Below are 14197 nucleotides of genomic sequence, written 5' to 3'. Positions count from 1 at the left end.
TGTTAGGGTTCGGGTAAGTGTTAGTGTTAGGGTTAGGGTTAGGGTTAGGGTTAGGAGTTATTCATTTTACATTGTTGCTTCGAGGAAGTCGAGTGAATGGAGTGCGCTGATTGGCTGTGGTCTGGAACTCAAGTGGGAAAACAAATTTTGCGTTCGGACCCCCCTCCCCCCCGTACACGCCCCTGCACACACACACACACGCACGCACGCACGCACGCACGCACGCACGCACGCACGCACGCACGCACGCACGAACGCTCTCTCTCTCTCTCTCTCTCTCTCTCTCTATCTATCTCTCTTCCTTTCTCTTCTCGATGCAAGCGCACTATTCCTTGCTGTCTAATCATTCAGAGAGTCCCCCTCATGGTCTTACACCACAAACCATTCACATATTTAATGTGACGAATCTGCTAAATTGCATTAAAAAAAAGAAATGACTGAACCCCACTAATGTCTGAACCATGGACCCCATTTTAAACCATAACCCATTGAATATGAAACTGTTGAAATCTTCGGTTGCATGGTTAAGCACAAAGCAGCAGACTGAAAGACGTTGGCTGAGTTACGACTTGGTGGTCAACCTCTACAGCAACGACCACTCGACCTCAACCAAGGAAAGGACAACATGTTGCCATGATGCAAGAATCGAAACGGGAGAAGAGAAGGAACACATACTACAACGGCGGAGTGTCTTTATGGCTTACTGTAAGGTGAAGATAAATCAGGATAGCTTATCACCTAATGAAAATAGCAATGGCTTTTCCACACAGAAGGGAAGAGGAGTGAAGATTAACAGGAAGGAATGATGGCAGTCATTGATCATTTATAATCTGTCTGGGAATTAGATGGGAGTCGCTCTGCAATGAGATGAGACTGGCCCATGAATATAAACGATGCACAGACGCTGAAACCACATCAGGCAGAGCATAACATTATTCTACCCATGTATGTTAATCCCAACAGAAGATCAAGCAACTGCATTAATATTATTTCCACAGACATAGTAATACTTACAGGACTCTGACTTTATCTTATCCTTGTCGTTCTCCTTGTCTGTAAATAAAAGGAGGAATTGACAAATGTACCTAGTGCACATAGAAGAAGGGCATTACAAAGACAATTGCATAGATTAGTACATAGTCTCTCGCCAATAGGATGAAGAAACCCTTAACGAATGACATCAAAAATCACCTTCTGATGACACACACCCCCTTAATGGTGAAACCACAAACACTGGTGACATAGTAAACTTGATCACATCACAAGCAGACTTATACCAGCAACAGATTGTAAGTAGCAGCACAAGCCCAATAACAAATATGAAGTTGTACACGCAAGATTTATCAATTAAGTGGACCTAGGAGCTTGTTCGGACATCTCAAATAAATCAGGAGCTGAAACGTTGATAACCACAGCCAAACCTAGCCCTGCATATTAGATGAATGCATACTGATGACCCGCACGGGATACGCATGCACATAACAGGCAGCAGCAGCTCAATGGCTAACGAAATGCCCTCCGAGTATCATAGTTTAGACCGACTTCAAACATTAGATGTGAAATATATTAAAAATCACTAATGCCGCTAGGGGATCATCGACATTACATTTAACCAATCTTGAACCAAGAATTTAACAAAATTTCTGCTGCGTTAAGAGAGGAACTGCAATGTTTCACCTGGCCAAAAAGGTCTGTGAGGTAGCAAATGTTTTTTTGTGATGTGTTTGCACATTTCGAGGTCCTAGCAAAGCGAGCAGCGCAGGTACTGGCCAAGCTAGGGGATCCGGGGGGTCCCATGCTCCCCCGGGAATTTTTTTGAAAAAATGATGCAATTTGGTGCATTCTAAGCTATTCTGAACACATTGTATGAGACTCTTGAATCTCTGTTTCAAGTTGTCGAAAGTTTCGTCAGCGAGGCGGTGTTCTTGACAAATTTCTGTGTGGCGGCTGAGAATTTCAGCAAAGCAGCCCGCCTCGCTCGTGTCAATGCAGGGGAAACACTGAACTGTGAGTGCCGCTTATCGTGAGAGGAGAGCGTGGATGAGGTACCCATGCACGACTGAAGCTGCTGAATGCATTTCTGCAGGCTCCCAGTGTGAATTTACGCTGACTTGTTGACTGTACACTAAAATGCGTTTGCTTCATGACATCCATCATCTGCACAAGAAAGGTTATCGGATAAGCTCAGGAATTTCATGAATTTTCGCTAGAATTCCACTGAGAGACATCGGCGCCGCGAAGAGAAAAGCGAGAGTGAGAGTGAGCGAAAGACGTACTGTTGTTTTCCGTGCAGCGGCGCGACCTATCCTTGACACGACGAAGGACTGGTCGGCGGTTTCGCCTCAGCAGACGAGTGCCGTTCGCCGGAGACGTCTTTTTCCAGAAGTAGTAGAATTCTACAAGGTCAGCCTGTTGCAAAAAGTAACAAACCATCATAAATGCATGTAACAGCCAATAAATATTTACAGTACAGCCACATGTAACATAGTAACGGTTTACAATATTAGGTAAATGCAGCATGAAAAAGACGTAATGGAAGAGAAACATAGTGATAGACCATGTATGACCAAATCCACACAACTGTGTAACATAACCATGAAACCAAAATCAAGCAGACGCAAAGGTCAAAGGTCACAAAAAACCCAGACCAATTTCAACTATATTTACAACAGACCATTATCAAATTTTAACCGAGCTCTGGAATGCGAAACTCATCACTATTAAACTAAATTATAGGCAATTCAGATAATTATATTTTATAATGCTGTTAAACACAACATGATAGTCCAAGGCTGAACGGCCACGCTCGAGTATTACAACCGTTGTGGAAAAAATGCCTCGCTGCATTCGACAGCAGCAGCAGGTGGGAGGTATCAGCAATAGAAATTGCACTTGAGGGGCCGTTACCTTCCTACACAGCAGTCGACCGCTTTTTTGACATGTGCCGCTAACGCATAAACACTCAAACGTTTATCTCCTGAGCTATTCTGACGCTACACGAGAGAGACAGTGGTCCGAAAAGTACACAAACTTGTCTTATGACTAGCCAACGCAGTCACAGTTCAGCCAGGATTCAGACAGGTGTCTGTTAGCTAGCAGCGGGGCTGGAATGGGAAAGATGTCCAATCTGGTGTGGTTGTCAGACGACACACAAGGCTTTCAGCAGTTGATCAAGAGGCTGCGAGTGAAGCAACTTAATTTTCCTTGATCCAGGATAGGGACAGAGTAAGGATGAGTTGTGGGGTATAGGAGGTTATTGTCTATTACACACTTTCCGTCATTTTTGCAAGGCAACCAGATACATACATAAAAAATACGCACACACGTGCGCATGCACACACATATAGGTATAAATAAATAAATAAATAAATAAATAAATAAATAATATTTTTATTATTACATACATTTATTACATACATTTATTTTTATATACATATAATATACATACAGTTAAACCTCGATTGTCCGAACGAGACGGGCGGGGAGTATTTTGTTCGGATAACTGACCTGATCGCTGATAACTGATCTATTCACGGGACCTTGAGATCTTGCTCGGATAATCCGAAATTCGGATAATAGATGTTCGGATAACCGAGGTTTGACTGTATATATAGTAGTTGGTAGTGTTTGCAGCTGCAGCAGTCATCTCTGATTGCCTACAGCCAGCTTAGAGCTTCTGAAGCCATACGGTTTCAATGCCATCAGTGAGCAAGGTGGAATGCTAACGGGTCGTCAGATTCCATCTAGATCTCACTGCGAAAGCACGACTGCCTGTTTTACGCTGCCAATGGCTCGACGGGCACATTCCTACAACTGACACAGCCTTCTCAACTCAATTAATAGACAGATCTTGCCGAAACTATCAACTCCCCATTCTGTTATGTATAGTTTCACGACGGACCACCTCCCTAAACTGTACTCCAGTCCCACAGCTCTCTCACGACTTCGCTGTACCATAAAGTGTGCATTCAGGCAGACTGGAATGTTTAGAGCCTAGTTTTCTTATATCTGAGTACTGCGACTACGTGTCGCTTTTATTGATATACACCAGGTAGACAATTTAAGTGCTTTCCGCGAAGGACATAAAATACCAATGAATGGCAAGTCCTCCCCACTGTTTATCGTGAGGCCAAGCGTGGGGTCTACATGCACCAGTGGTCTCGTCAAGCAACAAACACGCACTCCGAATATTCAACATGCAATACTGCGAGGCAGTAACTGCTTCAACAGCCAACCTACAAAGCACTTCATATCCCAAGAGAGCCGATTCATACTGTGTATAACGTAAAAACTCTCTAGAATTCATATGCCACCTGGTGGCAAATGCAGGACTAATGTGTGTAATTATACTGACTGTAGATATTAGCAGATGCAGCGAGGCGTCACCGTGCACACGAAAGATTATAAAATATAACTATCCGTTTGCATAGATGCGAAACTCGACTACGATGATGTAATCACAATAATTATCAAGCCACAACGATCCGGCTCGGTTACATATAATGACCGAGCGGATGCTATGCATGAACAATTCGCGAAAGTGGCTCACCGCACACGACCGCAAAAAGAAAAGTAGCCTACACGAATCTATCAACATTTGCACATTTGCACATTTGTTATGATCCTTGAACCCGAATCACTGCCGTGAATTTTCACTCCGCGAATTTACCGCGAGGCTCAGCAAAAATCGCCGTTATTCGACTAGAACATGAAACTTTCACCGGCACAACGGAGTGTCGACAGCATTACACTATTGAGTATACACCTACACCACACGCTAGCCGCCAGACATCCCAGCCACAGGCACTTGAAGCGTTTCAATAAAATAAAATGCTAACTAAATGCAAAATCGATTTACTACCAAATGTTTCTATACTCTCTTTCACCTATTATTGCCTACAGTTTCCTGTCAATTCCGTCCAAATTCTACGTGCAAAATATACGCTGCCGGCGACATTGCTCTCGCGGCTCCACTGTTGCACGCTTACACTAATATATATATAGTTAGTTACACTATGTATATATATATTAGTGTAAGCATAGATATATACAACACATATCTTGGTATTGTATATATCTATGGTGTATACACATCTATACACATTGTATATATCTATGGTGTAAGCGTGCAACAGTGGAGCCGCGAGAGCAATGGCGCCGGCAGCGTATATTGTTGCACGTAGGATTTGACAGAAAACTGTCGGCAATAATAGGTGAAAGAGAGTATAGAAACATTAAGAATTTGGTAGTAAATCGATTTCGTATTTAGTTAGCATTATATTTTATGGAAACGCTTCAAGTGCCTGTGATCCCAGCAGTCGCACGCTACCTCACGCTACCACGCGCACACAACATTCGCAGACGACTTACCCAGTGGCCGGTAGACGATCTGTTGAACCGCTAACAACGATGGAGACGTTACCTTGGCAACAATGACGAGCCAACGTGCTTACTCGGCACACACAAACACAGAGCAGCACGAAACGGTGCGCGTACACCGATGGATGCCGGACAAGCGTCTGATGTGAACGCAAGCAGCAGCAGAGACGGCGAGGCAAGGCGAGCAAGCACACACATACACACACACACACGCTCGCACACGCACGTTCAGCAGTGAGCGTCAGTCGCTGGCCCGCGCGTTCAGACTGTGCGCGGTGGACGAGAAAACCAAGATGGCCGCTAGCATAGAATCGATATAGCGTGGCGGCTCGTTGTAGCAACATGCATCACGCCACTGACTCACTCACTCATCGAGTGCTAGCTGAGCGCTTCAAGCCGACGGAGTGAGAACAAGATAGAGGGGGAAGGGGGTTCGGAAACTCAACACAATGACGGACGCGAGTCGGGAAGCGTAAAGAAAGCTGGGACAGAGAATGCGTGGCGGGGAGCGTACGTTGAGTACACACACACACACCTACACACATACGTACACACACGTACACGCGGGAACTCCGTAGCGCGCGTAAACCAGCAACGTAGTAACGTAACATTGTCGCACCATACTATTTGTCACCGACTGTTTATTCACAGACGACCGCTCACGGATAGGCACGCGCGCACGCACACGCGCATGAGCACGCACGCACACGCCCACTCGAGCATATTCACGCAAACCACGAGTAGTGGGTGTAAAAGCGAAGCGGCAGGGGGTATATTGGAAACCGGCCAGTAGAGCATGCTTTTTCAGAAAACAGCTGCACAGTTGTGACAAAACATGTCGGCTTCGTTCTGCTGTTGAGGCGTGATTGCAGCTAAAATAATACAGCCAGTCCCTCTAACTGCGGCTAGACCGAGACGCTATAGCATAGTGGCAACCGCTGGGGGAGACAAGAACACATTTCAGAGAATTAAACATCTAATCAAAGGCACACACAGTTTCGGCGAAAACACCTATAATTCTATATTGTTAGGGTAATCCGTCAAAACATTTCACTCTTATCAAAACATTATTGCATCCCGCTCCTATCAAATATTTACAATGTTGATAAACTGAGAGATAAGGTCAATGTTTATTCTTGTCCTGCCTAACAGTTTCGTTCTCCACTTTTTTCCCTACAGAATTCATACAACATTAAAAAAACGACAATATTGACATAAGCAGGAAAGATATATTAAGAGGACAAGTAAAACGCCAAGACGGCAAAACAAGTAAGATGGTTAAGAATTGCATATATGTAAATAATATCATGTTCAGCCCAATGCATTACTTGTGTAAACGTTTATCCCCACAAAGGTGTCTTTTTCTTATTATTATTTTCGGCGGGCGTGTTCATTGCTGAACTTGTGCTAATCCATCGGAGATAATATTACACCTCTCCATTGATTTTTTGTGTGCGATTAGATACTGCAGTGGTTTGCCATTGCCTTCTGCAGAATATATTACGTGGTCATCATCATCATCATTATCATCATCACTATTATTATTATTATTATTATTATTATTATTATTATTATTATTATTATTATTATTATGAAAAGGTGTCTTACATAATGTACCATAATGTCCCATATGCCATCTCTACCCACAAATGTGACCCACACAGTTATTTTATATTCATACCATCATGTACACTCCGCGGTAGAATAGGACAGACACAGACACCGCGGGCGCACCGCGCATCTCCGGTGGTCGCACACAGGCACGCACACACCCAAGATCATTTCACTTTGGCACAACGTTAACTTGCACACTCCGGGTTTATCGATGTATTAAGGGGGCACTAAAACTTGCTTCGGTAAGTATCACATAGGCGCATGCCAACACCATGGCAACATCGTTCTGTGTACCCTGTCTTCCAACGATTTACGGCTTGCTTTGATTTCTGCTAGTCGGTTGAAATTGCCCAATCTATCGGGCTGATCTCTCCCGTAACAAGAACTGTATTGAAACCACGAAGCAGTCATGTAGTAAAATAAGTGAAGTGCAGATGCACGTATGTAGGGACAATATTGTAACGAGTTTGCACTCTAGAAATACGTGTACACTTAAGCAAGTAAATGTCATCGCGTGTGTTACTCCGGTACACTATATAGAGGTACCTTCATCTGCATAATCAAATATGTTTCTCATTGGCTTGCTCACTAACAGTAACTTAGTGCCACACGGGGTAAATGTTAGAGGATGCGCATGGGGCTGACGCGTAACGCCTGTTGTCGTGGTGGTTAGCAATATACGGAACATTGACCACGTTTTGCGCCACATTTGAAAACGATTGAATCGCAAAATCTGAGATTCCTTCCCAGGGTACGGTGGAATCGTACACGCAGACGCTTAGATCATATTTTAAATATCTGCATTGAATGATTGAGTCGTGGTTTAGTTTCTTAATGTCTGATAAGGTTGACATTTACTGTGCGCTCGGTAAACGAAAGAATTAGAATACGGTAATCAGAGACTGAATCATGCGAAGAATTTCAAGCCCTGCTGATTTTGTGTTATTTGCCGCTACAGAGAAATAACGTGGCGTTGCTATAGATGTGTCAGTCAGCGTGGTTGCAACCGGCGCTGCCGCCAGCCGGCATACTTCTAAGAGAGGCGAGAGACTACATATTCCTTCCCTCATTTTTGTCAAAATGTATTCATTATATAACTTTCGGTTTAATCGCCCTGCACATGGTCCAATTCTCCACCACTCTCACATATATCAATCAATACGACGGCATCTAATTCCTAACTGACGAGACGATTTGACGACGGAAATACCGTCACTGAACAGTGAACAGAGGAATTTGCTGCTGGTTGGAATTGCAACCTGCTGAGGCTTATATGTACGCCAATGACTATTTACTGCACTGAATGCACCTACTACACATCCTTGTTCGAGATGATTCAGTGTCTCAAGTCAATTAAATGCAATACTGAACTCCAACGCATGAATGCAAACCAAGCAAATGTGTGCAAACAACGCAATAGAAAATACAATGGCAAACAATGGCAGAAAACAATGCAAACATACGAACTACAGTCGGAGGCAGGCCGCACGCTCGCATCGCGTGACCATACATCGTGATGCCAAGGTAATGGTGAAGCCCTAGAGGTAGCTGTCCTCTACTCTGATCCAGACAGACAAATTGGCTGGAGTTAGGGGTAGCAATAGCTGAAAGAGCGTGCTACAGCCCGGAAAAAGTGTGCGTACGATTAATACTGACTGAGAGCGTCGTAGGCAGATGTGCGGCGCCGGCAAGTAAACGAGATATGCCGAGAAGACATGAGAGACCGGACACCGCAGACAAACGCGATCTTCCTCTGTCTATGTTATATGGCGGTATATTATCCACTACAGCGCGATATCATGCATACGCCACCTCGCGCGGTGACCAACTAATCAATGGCAACCTCCATTCCAATATACTCATCATGCGTAACGACGGTAATCCCCAATGCAATTTGCAATCTGTTCGCGCGTCGTCCTTTTGCTAAGATTATCTGTCTATTTTCGCGTTGCAGCGCCGACTCTGATTGATTAAACTGCGCTGCGTCATCGGTGATGCCCGTGTTGAGCAAACAGAGCGACTAATTGGCGTATGTGGAATGATCTGATATAAGAATATGCCGACCCATCATACTACGACACGCATTGCAACACTAGGGCCGGCAACTGCAATTATGACGGCAGGCTGGGGAGACCAGGGACTGAGGTGAGACAGGATGGGGCGACAGGGAATGAGGGAAGACAGGGATGGGAGACAGGATGAAGGATACAGGATCGAGATAACAGGATGGGGAGACAGGGATGAGGGAACAGGGATGAGAGAGACAGGGATGAGGGGAGACAGGGATGGGGCGACAGGGTATGGGGGAGACAGGCGATGGGGGAAGAGGATGGGAATCAGGATGGGAGACAGGATGGGGGATGGGGGAGACCAGGGATGTGGGGTGGAGCACAAGGGATGAGGGAGATCAGGGCTCGAGGTGAGACAGGGATGCAGGGAGACAGGGTATGAGGAGACAGGGATGAGGGAGAGCAGGATGGGGAGACAGGGATGAGGGAGACAAGATAGGAGACAGGGAATGAGGAGGACAGAAGATAGGGAGCAGGGATGGGGGAGCAACGGGATGAGGGAGCAGGATGAGGAAGACAGGGCTGAGAGAGACAGGGATGAGGAGACAGGGATAGGGCGACAGGGATGGGGGACCGGGATGAGGAGATCAGGGATTGGGGAGTACAGGGCATGAGGGCGAACAGGGATGAGGGAGACAGGGATGAGGGCGACAGGGATGAGGAGACAGGGATGCAGGGAGACATGGGATGGGGGAGACAGGGGATGGGGAGACAGTGTGAGGGAGAACAGGGATGGGGAGCACAGGAGATGGGGGAGACAGATGAGGAGACAGGGATGAGGGTAGACAGGATGGAGGGCGACCCGGGATGAGGGAGAGCCTCCAGGGGTATGAGCGGAGACAGGATGGGGGAGACAGGATGGAGGCAGTACAGGGACTACAGGAGACATGGGATGGGGGAGCCAGGGATGCGGGAACAGGATGCGGGAGTAGCAGGGATGATTCCCATTGCATGTATATCCGCAAGTAGCCCTTACACCGATGCAATTCGCGGTTACTGTGGCGGTAACCTAGCTGCGCGGTAACCCGCTATGAACTGCGCGCGCGCGCAGCACACAACGCCGCACGCACGCGACCTTACAAACGCACGCCACGTAACCAAATGCACGCACACACCCACAGCACCACGCACACGAAGCGCACGCACACACTCCCCCCAGCCCACTGCACACACCACAACCTGCACACGCCACCGCGCCTGCACACGCGCGCCACGCAACAGCACGCTCCTACCACACACCACACACACCCACACACACACAACACACAAACACACACACACACACACACACGAGTTGGTCCTCCACGTTGTTGATGGTGTTATAAATGCGGTTTCCTTTACGAACTACGGCAGTTGCTGATTCCATCCCTGCATCCCCCCCCCCCACGGTCACGTTCATGGCATCGACGGATAACTAAACAACAGGACCGAGAAGCGACGATGAGAGATCGCATCATGACGGCACTAATGAACAACAGCATCATAGTTTTACGTCTGCACTTTACGCATGACGCTGCTGCCGGCGCTAGACTGAGCCTTCAGCAAGTCCCCGCGTCGCCGCGCGCCGCGTCGAATCTCACGCGAGTCGTCGAGTCCAGTCTACAGCGCCGACCGCCGTCCAGAAAGCCTAACAACGACGCTTTTTTTTTTTTTTTCCGTCGCCTGGCGATCTGAGTTCGCGGTGGTGCGACCATCGTCGCCAGGCTACATAATGGCGGGAACGCTGTATGATTTTTACGGCCGCGCGACAGATCGTAAAAAGCGATTTAGGCCGGAATTTTCGTCCTCATCAAAAGCTCTCAAACGAATCTTATCGCATGGGCGATGTGCACGTTATAGTGAGATAAGCGGCGCCAAAGTAACGCGGCCATGGCCGCGAGAGCTGCGAGCCAATTGTTACGATACTGCTCGCAATTTGAACGACTTGAATGCCTTGTCAGTCGCGGGTGTAGATCGGGCCGGCCGCACGTGTGCATCCACGAAGACGGCGGCCTTAAACTGTCGGTGCAGACGGCAGAGCGAAGGAGACAGTACAGGGGAGGGGGGGAAAAAAACGAAGGGGGGGGAGGGATTTCAATAGAATGCAGAGCAATGGGAAATTGAGGGAGAGAAAAAAGAGGGAAGAGAGGAGAGCGGGAGTGAGCGGTGTGTGCGGTTGCGTGCGCGCGGCGCGCGCGCGCGCGTGTGTGTGGTGTGTGTGGTGTGTGTGTGTATTGTGTGTGTGGAGAGAAGAGGAGAGTTGCGGTTTCGTGGAGAGAAGTAAGACTGATACATACCGTTATATCTATAGTATCCAGGTAGGTGATATAATATATTCGGTGATATATATATGATATATATTAGTATATAGAGAGAGGAGAGCAGAGCTAGAGAGAGATGAGCAGAGAGAGAGAGAGACGAGGCGAGAGAACGGGAGACGGAAGCGGAGAATGGGAATGGTACAAGCGAACTACCGTGGTCGCACACGCTTGCCTGCCAATTCTGAACGTCGCAACAGGCTAAACAATAAGTCTACCTCACCCGGCGGGTGACATCACAGATGGTCGTCCGTCATTGGGCACCGCGGAAGTGGGAACTGAGATTGCTTCTCGGCTGTGCTCCGGGAGGCGTTGCCATGGTAACTGCTCGTGCGTCAGCAGGTGCAGCGTCAACTTCGAACGATTTTGGAATGGAAACTTGTTAATCACCTTATTCCACGCCGTAATAACGCTATGGCCCATTTTCCAGTGCATTTTGCAGGCAAAATCTTTGTTACGTTCATTCGCTAAGCAATAGATGAACATGAGATTAGCCTTCAGCCTGACACCGTGAGATTTTAAACCGTAATGTCGCCTGCGTAAGCGATTTTCGACTACGTCACTGGCTGGGCCGTTTCACGCAGCGGCTTCGTTAAGGTTAGTGATTAGGGTTATATAGAGGGTTTAGCATATCCCTTATATACTACGAGTGTTTCACGAAAGCCCGCTAAGTTTCCACGTTTCACAAAACGTCTCCGCAACCTCAACGACGTTTGCTATTAAGGAAGGAATTTAATGGACAGATCAGGGGCCGTACTCGCTTATCGTACAGCAAAGCAACGCGAGATTTGCCTGGCGTGTTTTCCTTGTTTTGGCAAGCATAGTTGTAAGCGAACACCCCGCGAGAAGGTAAACTTCTCTGTGTCTACGAGAAATCCCGGCAGGCCTGTGACGCGCATGACGCGCAAGGGTTAAGCTGTGGCTAAGAACTTCTTTATTGTGGTAGGCAGATTTGAGAGATGAAATGCTCCTTGCACTTACATGTGCTTCGTCTGTTCGTGTAATGTAATTACTGTATGCTATGGCGCCACTTATTGATCAAAGTAAACGTAAATCTAAAACGCTTCAGTAATTTATGTTTCATTTTCTGTTCAGTCAATACGTTCCATTTGTGGTAGATTCTAGTTGCGGAAATACTGACAACGCTTGCTTTAGTTTAAATTATTTCTCAGGTAGCTTGGCATTTTAAAATTTACTTTTACGGTCTATTATTTTGTAGTTTGCACGCTTGTTGTACCGTACTTGTATACAACTAATATGACGCGCCGAGATATTAGCGTAGCAACTTACAGTGAGCTGGTCGCATTAGACTTGTAACATGTCTTCTATATATATCTATCTAGTAGCAAGGTGTAGGGATAAGGTACCGAGTCTCTATGCCGCCAGCAACATCGTTAGCACGATGAATTTTTAAGGACCTGTCTAACAACTGCACCGGCATACGTTTCGGAAACGACTAACAAATCATACTCGTAATTGAAATCTACTGAAAACGTTCGCTGATAATTTCTGTCCGACTGATACGTTTCGATATATATAATTAGACCACGGTGGGACGGAAACCGCGCACTAGCAGTCGCTATAATCACCGATAGCATGTTGCATGTTCAACACCGACAACAATAGCGCTGGTTTTTCGAAGCAAAACACACGAACAACATGCATAAAGAGCCGACAAAGCAAACCCGCGCCTATGCTGATCAGCTTGATTCTGATTTCTGACCATATGCAGAACATCCCACACGCAACGTATTCGCTGTAGCAATGTACGCAACAACAGCTGAACTTACTTCCGCCCCCTTTTTGCTGTTGAATCCTCTCTATAATAGCCCGGCCCATCATTTTCCATAGACGCAGGACAACGTTCATTAAAATGTGGCATTAACTATCCTATAATAACGGCCAACGCAAGTGCAAAAAACGGCTACTCTCACTGCAACCGCAGTTTAGATGCCGATATTGTATTGCCTACAGGTACTTTATGGATATGACTACTCGGCCTTCACAAAAAAAAAAACCTACCTAACCAACCTAACCTAAACCTAACCCTAACCTAACCCTAACCCTAACTTTTTGTTTATTTAAAAAAAATTAATTAAATTAAAGTGCCTAGTAGTATACAATATCGCATCTAACTGCCTGAGTGGCAACTCTCACTCGCTGATCTCCACGGCTGCGACGAGCACAAGTGCTCCATCTAGTGAGCGTCCGACACAACCGTTGCGGTGTGGAACCGAAACACGCTTAACGAATCTTTCGGTAAGCGTGATACGCGGCGTGCGTTTCCACCGGCGCAATTAGCGGGCAGGTTCGATGGATCAATGGGCGGCCTGGGCGGCGGCAACCGCTTTCCGGCAAACAGGTTTATCGCGATTACACCGTCGCGCAAGCAGCGACACAAGGTGCCGGCGCAGGCGCTTGGCAAGCAGGCGAGGATTGAACGGGGCCTCCGTCATCCGCCCACCCACTGGCTTCACACGCCCGTCCCGTCACCGTCACACCCCTCCACCGTCACCGTCACACCCCTCCACCGTCACCGTCACACCCCTCCACCGTCACCGTCACACCCCTCCACCGTCGACGGCGTCACACACCCTGCCAGCCGTCCTCTCTGTCCCACCCCCCACCGTCCCCTGTCCACACCCCTCTCCCGTTATCTTGTCACCGTCACACACTCCGTCCCCGGTCCCCGTCCCCAGTCACAACTCCACCGTCGACCATGTCACACCCCCTCTGCACCGTCACGTCAATCAGCGCCCTCCACCTTACCTGTCACTACCCCGTCCCCGTCACCTCGACCGTCCACACCCCTCCACCGTCACCGTCACAGCCCCTCCC

The 14197-nt window shown here is 47.3% G+C and overlaps 1 protein-coding gene across 1 annotated transcript in view; it reads right to left on the bottom strand.

The window, feature by feature from the left end:
- LOC106821214 (arginine-glutamic acid dipeptide repeats protein-like) overlaps positions 1 to 14197 on the bottom strand; it is a 57218-nt gene that overhangs the window by 15452 nt on the left and 27569 nt on the right. The window contains exons 9-10 of the mRNA XM_014825923.1: positions 2277 to 2409; positions 1015 to 1053 (exon numbers count right to left, since the gene is read on the bottom strand). Of these exons, the coding sequence (XP_014681409.1) occupies positions 1015 to 1053; positions 2277 to 2409 (172 nt within the window). The remainder of the gene's footprint in view (positions 1 to 1014; positions 1054 to 2276; positions 2410 to 14197) is intronic.

This window comes from Priapulus caudatus, unplaced genomic scaffold, assembly GCF_000485595.1.
Source record: "Priapulus caudatus unplaced genomic scaffold, Priapulus_caudatus-5.0.1 Scaffold64, whole genome shotgun sequence".
In the NCBI taxonomy this organism is placed as follows: Eukaryota; Metazoa; Priapulida; class Priapulimorpha; order Priapulimorphida; family Priapulidae; genus Priapulus; species Priapulus caudatus.
The sequence above is the reverse complement of the archived record's forward strand: the minus strand, read 5'-3'. Positions and strand labels throughout refer to the sequence as shown.